At 27.6% G+C, this 9094-nt stretch overlaps 1 protein-coding gene across 1 annotated transcript; it reads left to right on the top strand.

Annotated features, from left to right (window-relative positions):
* Positions 1–6219: 6219 nt before the first annotated feature.
* LOC122538013 lies at positions 6220–6724 on the top strand (the record flags this gene model as incomplete). Its single annotated transcript, XM_043671728.1, has 1 exon — positions 6220–6724. A coding segment is annotated over exon 1 (398 nt), but the record flags the coding sequence as incomplete, so codon positions are not given.
* Between the last annotated feature and the right edge of the window lie 2370 nt (positions 6725–9094).

Below are 9094 nucleotides of genomic sequence, written 5' to 3'. Positions count from 1 at the left end.
TTTGTTCGTAGCTATGGAAATATTTATTCGGTTTGATAGAAATATTTACATTTCGTAATGTCTATATATTATGTAATGTTTATATTAGTTTTATCATTGATTATTTAGGCTTACATTGATGCTATACCTATTATAAATCAAATATTAGTGAAACCTAATACGAATCTACGTAAAATAGATATCCACGCGTCCAGAACCATAAGTTGTTAGCGTTTAATCCGCAAATTAAAAAAATTTTGTCATTTAAAAAAAAAACTATTAGGTTGCGATCTATGGTTCCTCGGAACAGTTTTATCTTTGTAATGAGTAGACTACAATGCAAAAAAAAAGAAAATTTATGTTGAAAAGAATCAAGGTCAAGTTTAATTTTGCAGCAGATTCTTTACATGTATTTCCATCAAATTGAAGGTGTAGAATTCATCTATGATAGCCATGGACAAACTTTTTTTTCACCCTGTATGTACGTAATTGTTGAAACATTGCAAAAATTCGGCATCATAAGACCAATTTATTGTTCCACATAGGTGTATTGATAATTATAAGACTTATCATCCTTTAAATTCTAACTCCTACGTACATTATATATATATAAACCGGGTGTGTTGTAATATCAGGGAAATCTTTCGACAATAGATAAAGACAATGAGAAAAGTTCATAAAATATACGTTTTATTTGATGTCGTTTTTTATTTATAGTGAATCCTATATTGGTGGAATTCTATTGAAAGATGGAAATAGTTGAACTAATTACATCTATTTATTAAAATAGAATGAATAATATTCAGAAGAATGAATATAACGTCTTTAAGCTTATGTTTAGGTAAAGAGATTATTTTGAATTCTTTTTTGAAAGGAAACAAAAATTCAGTATTTATGAACTTTTTTCAGGAGTATGGTAAAACTATGAAAATATACAGGGTGTTTCATCTAACTGAGTACAATGAAATATCTCGGAGCTTCCATTAACTTGAATTTAAAATTCTCTTACCTTATCCTTTAACATGACCGCTATCATTCATAATACATCTCTGAAGTCGCTTTAAAAAAATTACCTTCAATTTTTGCCAAGATTTCAGGTGATATTGTTCACCATTCCATAGAAAAAAGTCGCATGATATAAGATCAGTGTCCAATCCATTTATTATTTAACGTATTGTTCAACTGAATTCCTTCCCATTATTTTTCATTTCGAACTCCTGTAGCGTAATGTGGAGGTGCACCGTCATGTTGAAAGACTAACTTTTGCCTCAGTATTTCTTGCATATTGTTCAAAATAATGGATAAATGTATTTCTAGAAACCTCAAATAAGTTGCTGCATTAACAGTCTCCTCGAAAAAATAAAGCAATCACTCTTCTGTTACGAATTCCGTACCCGACCATCACGGCATTTCTGTATTGGTTGTTACTTTCTTGAACCCAGTGCGGATTATCTTTCGCCCATATTCGATAATCTTTTAAAGTGATTTCAGAGGTGTATTATGAATGATGGCGGTCATGTTGAAGAATAAGATAAGAGAATTTTAAATTCATTTAATGGAAGCTTAATAATGGGTAATGAAAATAAAAATCGATCAATAAAGAAAAGTCTCAAATTTTAAATATTTGATTCAACAATAACAATGTGTTATCAATCCATTTATTGAAACTGAAATTGAGTCTTAATTTGGCAGAACAACGATTTGGCACGGGATGAAATCAAAATAACGTGTCAACCAAGATGTAGACATACCGTCCGCCTCCGACTGTTGCGAACTTCATCGTTCTTAATTTAGGACTAACTAGAAGAAATGATACAACATTGTAGGTCATTTTATTCATATTGAAACCAGCTGTCGTAATACGAATAAGAAAATGTATGGCCTTGATTTAAAAAAATCAAGTTGTCCTTGAAATATCCTCCACCATTATATGAATGAAAAAATTGTTAATACTATGTAAGAAACTTTTTTATATTGAACAGCTTTTGTATAAACATTTTTTTGTAGCTTCAATCCATTCCGAGATATTTCACTATACTCAGTTAGACAAAACACTCGTATATGCAAAATGGATGGCAAATTAATGATTGAAAGAAATATTTGTCATCTTTTTGTCAAATATACAAATATATAAAATGAGTAATGTTTTTGCAATACGTGTCATTTTTATGATACTTCAAGACTTCACTGACATTACGGAACTACATATTTTGTATCAACACACTTTTTTATTCTGTATAAAAATCTGTATTAAATTATTAGGTCAAAAATAGTTTTTAGGTAGATATTTGAATATTTGCAAAAGTTTCTGTTGTTTCTTTCTCGTATTTATTTGTTCCGTACTCATCATTAAAGCAATTTTCGAAAGTAATTGCTCTCATTTTCAGGCATTCCTTTACTTTTTAGGCAGTCGCATAATTCCCCTTCGGTAAAATTCCGCGTTCTTCGAACTGATGCACCCAACTAACCATTTTTGCATCTCAGTTTCAGTCCTCAATTTTTAACCTAATAATCGTCAGTTGGATCGAAACAAATAGTAATCTGAAGATGCGACGCCTGGAGATATTGGGTGCGTGGGACACTTTCTACTGAAGTTCCTTTAGTTTTTTGCTTGTCATGAAAGCTGTGTACGATTATCATGCGTTGTCATGAAAGAGGATGACTGGTCAATGGCCTCTACCATTAAATGACCGTTTTTGTTGAATATTATCCTTTAGATTTTAAATAATCTAGTTGCTGACAATAACGTTCAATAACGTCGACTGTTTCACGTGGTTTCTACAATTCGTAAAAGAGGATTCCTCCACCATTACAAAAAATGGAAATAAGAACTTTATGATTATGAAACTCTCTTTTCTCGCTGCAACCAGCAACTCCTGTTTTTTTCTTTCAAAATTGTCATATCATATTTATTTTTCATTCCTCAAAAGGATTTCTGCTCCTGCCTCGACAGCAAAGCAGTACACATGTCAGCTCGTCATTCATGATTTGCATTGCTTAGGCGGTAGGAGACGCCGTCTTTTTAAATTTTATCGAGTGCATGTATATGTCAATTCACTGTTGATTAATCAATGTTTCAGATTTGTGCTACATCTATGGCCGTCAATGTAGGATCATCAGCCTATAATCTCAATATTGTCGCTTTTCAATTTTTAAGGCCTACCGAAACGTAGCTTATCGTTAATATCGAAATCACTGCTTTTGAACCACTGAAACTGATTGCGGCAAGACTTTCCACTAAAACACCTTCATCTTATGTTTCGCATATTATTCTTGCTGTCTCAGTTGCAGATTTTCATCGATGAAAATAATGCAGCATAACATGTCGAATGTATTTTCGACTTCCATTTTTAAGCTGACGAAAACACGCACTAAATTGTTAGCAGACAATTGTTGCTTCATGGCTGACAGCAGTACTGTCGAGTGATGCAATGGCACAACGGTGCGAAATGATGGAAAAAAGTTACCGATCTTTATTTCTTCACGATCTAAAAGTAACAACGGCAACTTTTGCAAATACCTAATGTATATATTTGTACAGAAAATTTAAAAAATGTATCGAATAGTCGTTAAAAATGATCTTGAGCGAAAGTTTAATCTACCGTAACATGTGCAGCTTTACATAGTCCAATTTTATCTCAGATCTTTTTTTTTATAAAATCACAAATGATTATAGATATGAAATAGATATTTCCTTTTAAATGTCGCGTTCTATGAATATCCACATAATTGTGTGAAAAATATTTTAGTTTGTTTGATCTTTATTAATATAATAATTTTATCAATAATATATTATTATTTTAATAATATATGTGCATTATTATCAAAATTTAGCACGATAATTTTTGATATTATTGTTAAAGAAACTCTTGTATTTACCTATAACTTTGTAAACAAATAAATTAAAGATAATATAGTCCTTAAATAAAAAGAAATTGTTGTACAATTAAATTTGGAGATATAAATATCTTTTTATTTATAAATCTGTAAGTAAATTGTATTCATTCAAAAATATGCAAGCTTTTACATATTTTAAGTAGTATGTTAATAATTTATGGTTTCTTCAGCTTTTTGATTACAGTTTTTTTTCACTATCTATTATTTTTTTCACTATCCTTTTCACGTCTTCGCATTACATATGATTTAAATTCTTACTACCTTATCAACTATGTATCTTATAATTAGAATCTTCTTTCAAACTAAGGTAATATAATTATTTTATATGAATTGAGGAAGTTTACGTACATGATCTGAGAAATTTTCAGATGACATTCAAATAGGATGAACTGTGTGATAACGGAAATGCTGAGGCGGATATTGAGATATATGATTTAATTGCACAGAATACTATAATAATAAATAATAATGGGAATACTGAGGTGGATATTGATTATTGGATATAATAATACAAAAAATTTAAATAAATTGTTATAAACAGATTATTTTATACGTATTTAGTAAGAATTTGAGCAATTAAAAGTAATTTGCTAAATTGTAATTTAAAAAATGAGTAATTCTACAGAAAAGATATACATCGATTTCAATGATTTTCAAGTATGTTATAAAGGATAATATTTTAAGCAACTTTTTTTCTATACATACATACAGTACATATTGCTTAGTTCTTTTTTCTTTATTTACAAAAAATATTTGGTAAGTAAGGCAATTTATTAAAAAACTTAATTGGGAGATCTCGAGAAAGTAATGGAGTTTTATTTATTAAGTAAAAATGAATTATATATAAACAAAAGATGACTTTTATAAGCTTACATATTTCACGAATCCTACAAATGTTAATTATGATAAATATTTTGAAAATATATAGGCCATACCTCAGAAAATATACTTTACTTAACCTAATCTAACTTTCCTAACATACACACTTTGTAAAAGTTAATCCATCTTAATTTAATTATTCTACCTTCATATTAGTAGAATAATTAGATTAATTATATTTTGTAGAAGTGGAAAAAAGAGGCTTCACTCACGTGTTTAAATTTTGAACTTTCCCAAGCGCAATAGTTTTTCATAAATTAAAAAACACTATGGTTTTATTTATTTTTAATAAAAGTTATGTTATTAATTATATTATTATTAAGTTAGTCAGTTTTTTAACTGATCTCTCGTTGAAACTGAAATATTCTTATTGAAATGAAATTTTGAAAGAAATATTGTAGTTAAAATATAACTCAAAAAAATACAAAAAATATTTTTAAGAGTATCTCAAAAGCTAAAAATGTAGAAAAAGTTTTATAATTAAATTTTATATAATTTTATAATATTATAACATAAATGCTATATTTAGAATATTATCTTTGTTAGTTAAATTATTTAGAATTTCGAAGGTTATATGTGTGAATAATTTTCGAAAACCATTGAAATCGGAGAAGTGTATATTCTACCATATAATTATTGAAAAATAAAATTTTTTCTTTTAAATGTAATATAATTATTACAGACAGTTAGTGTACAATTCACTTTTAAGATTTATCTTATTTAATCTCTCGATATTTAATTACGGAAAAGCTTCAATCTGATATTCTAGGGATTTAGACAGTGAACCCTTGCATCAGGTCTTATGGTTATAAATTAGTTTTAAGAATAACCTGTGATCTAAGGAGTTGAAGTTTACACATATAAATGTAATTTATGATTAATTTTTAGTGATCCTGAAATTATAGAATTCAGAAAATTTACAATAGGTAATCTAATCGCACAATTAATTTGAAATGTACAACTGAGATTATTTTATATAAAAGAATAAGTTACAAAATTTGGTATTAAATATTTGTGTAGTGTATAAATTTTCAAATGTTTGTTTTTACCAATGATTGCATAAAAGCAGAAACATTCCAAATTTTTTGAAGCTTTAGTAACAAAAATTAGGCTTAATCATAAATGATTCATTATGGACTGTGAAAATGCCTGCTTAAGGAAGAAGAGGTTAATTGAAATATATTATATAAATAAAAATTTTGTTTATCTTTAAGTTTTTGGTCTTTGGCTAATAGATGTAATACCGGCAGTAGTTAATATGATAACAGCATATTCTCACAAATAAAATGAAGGTGAATCATTCTGTTTAATATTTTGGTTATAAGAAGAAACAAGATCATTAAATACTTCTTGATAACATCTTGATATTATGATATATAATATTGATGCAATATAAAATATTTTAATAATCTATTTCTAATGAATGACTCAAATTTAAAAGCAGATTCATTTTGCTCAGATTCATCTCATCAATCTTTTCTCTATAAATACTTGAAATCCACTCCACTATTAATGAAAATCTTGAATAATAGCGCGCCAGCCGCACGAGCTTAAGTTTTTGTTGCATAGATATGCAACCGCTGGGTAAAGGGAGCCTTTCAGATGGATCCGTGCTCAGAGCTGAGCCGTGGTGCTCATTAGTAGGGATAGTGCATGTTGTGTTCGACGTGTGTTGTAATGGGAGGGCACCGGGGGTTCAGTCTCTGATGATCCAGGTGGCAAAGAAGGCGAGCGTACTGAAGAGACGAAAGTCAAGGAATCGGATGGACGTTCAGCAACAGCAACAGCAACAGCAACAGCAACAGCCACTTCCACCAGTTACAATATCTGGTGGCATGTCTAGTGGGAGCACTACTGGTGATATTGGGCTTCAGAACGAGAATCAACGAACGGAAAATGAGAGTGATGTTATCTTTTACATGGAAGAACCAAAAGCTAGTACACCTAATCGTGCTAGACGCGATAACCGGTGAGTTGAATCGATTTTTCTTCTTCACTGCTCAGCAAAAATATTGAATCATGTTGGAGACTATAAAATAATTCTTGATTTTAATAAACTTGATATATTTGTTTTTTTCTCATAAAAAAGTGGAAAAGTTAATATATCAAGTTGTCACCAACTGCATTTAAGTCGCATTGGTCACTGCATTTAAACAGTTACTTCTTTGGAATTATTTTCTAATAATATTTATATAACATACAAATTTATTTTGAATTATTTCTTGATATAAGAAGTTTAAAGATTTAAAAAATTTTAATTTTTGAAGTTTTTATCTTAAATTTTTAATTTTGCAAAAAATGTTTTTTTCTTCATATTCAAGTTCTTTATTAATATTATTATATTTTATTACAAATTTTTCTAATACGTGTATTATATTTATTAGAAATTAGTATAATTAGTATAGTAATTTTATATCTTAAATTAAGAGTTTTTATTTGAATGAAGAACTGAATTGAACTATTTTATTTATCCAATTAATTAGTTCAAGTACGTATCAGATTTTTTATAATTAATTTATTTGATTGAAAAACTATTACATCACTTAATTGACTAAATTGTGTAATGTAAGCAAAAAATTATTAAATAATATGTTTTCGTAGAAGTTGAATTTGAAACAACATATTGTTTCAAAATTTATGATATTTATAAGGTAATTTTTAATTGCATATTGCAACTATACTTGGCAACTATAATTTGGTAACTAATACTTGGCAACTAAAAATTCTTCAGCGATTTAATAACCTGAAAATATGTTATTGTCAAGATCATCATTCTGTATAGTTTGACTACTTTAAAAAATATTGTATAATTATTGTATTTTGAGGTTTTTGTTATTTTGAGTAAATTTCCGTATAGGATCTAATTTTAGCAATAAGTTAAAATTATTTTCTTTTATTGGACTTTGAGTAAGACCGAAAAGTTACTTGAAAGTAACAAAAGTAACAAAAAATATAATGAATAAGAAAATTGGTATGCTTTTTTTTCAATTTTTCATATAAATCGCAAATATTTTAGTACTTAAAGCATTTATCATAGAGCTGTAGTTTATATATTTAAATCAGTCGTAACTTTTCAAAAGTGTTAAAGCAATTTTCTTTACATATTTTAGCATTAATATTCCACTTTTTCCTTTATAAATCATTGATATACTTTGTTAATTTATAATAATCGAATATATTTAATATAGTCGAACTGCTTGGAATCAAAGTAGTCGAATTATACTAAAATCATGGCATCTTATTTACATAAAGTAAAAATGAATAAGCTACATTGATCTTTTATGCACATTATATCCACCAATATTGAAATAATGTAAATAAACTTATTTATCTTTCAAATACCACTAAAATTGTAGCGTGAACAAAAGATTTTCAGACTTTTTAAAAGTTTCAAACATATTTGAATTTCAAACATCAGTTATAACTTAAATACGTTTTCGTAATAATTATTGATGCGAGATCTACAACAAAGTGATTTATTTCTTTTATTCTAGTGAGATATTGCTTGTTTAATGAGATTCCAATGAAATCCTGCTTATTTTAATTTTAAAATATATTTACACTGGCTGATTTTTCCAAATGATCGAACTATCCCGAACTTACCTTACATATTTCCGCCTCTCGGTTTTAATTTTCAAGATGTGCTCAAAAATCTATTGGCGAAGATCCCAAAAAACGTGTCATTTTCGATTTAGCTGATAGTTTTACTTTATATGATAACAATGTTTATGAGAAAAACTTTTGGCAGTTCGAAAGATAAGACAAAATTTTCCGAAAAAATTTGGAAATAAAAGCAAAGCAATTATATGAAATAGACGGAATATAAACGATAATTAGTTTAAGCTTTACGGCAAGCCTAACCTAAACTATAAAACACAATATATAATATTGAAAATATTTTTGGGTATATCAAGGTTAACTATGTAGAAGCCCTAGAATTTTTGTCATTTAAATCTAATCTATAAATATTTAAAGTTCAAGATAATGGTGAAAAAATATCATACAAATGTTAAGAAGATTTCAATATTCAAGAACATGGGGATTCTTATTTACAAAAAGAATTTTTTAGCGTTTTTAAAGACGTTTGAATTTTTAAGAACAAAAATATCTTCACTATTTATTACCATTTACTATTTGATAAAAATATTTTCAAGAAAATGAACTTAACAATATCAAAATATAGTTTATCAACTTTAATATGAGATCAATTAAATTGTTGTATATTTTTTCTTCACAAAATTATAACAGTTTAAACTATCATCTAAAATTACACTTATTTTACACTTTGGCCGCTATTACATACTCGTTATTATTATACTCTGCTGCATCATTGAATTAT

The sequence above is a fragment of the Frieseomelitta varia genome, unplaced genomic scaffold, assembly GCF_011392965.1.
Source record: "Frieseomelitta varia isolate USP_RPSP 00005682 unplaced genomic scaffold, Fvar_1.2 scaffold_949, whole genome shotgun sequence".
Classification (NCBI taxonomy): Eukaryota; Metazoa; Arthropoda; class Insecta; order Hymenoptera; family Apidae; genus Frieseomelitta; species Frieseomelitta varia.
This window is presented reverse-complemented; position numbering and strand designations above follow the sequence as displayed.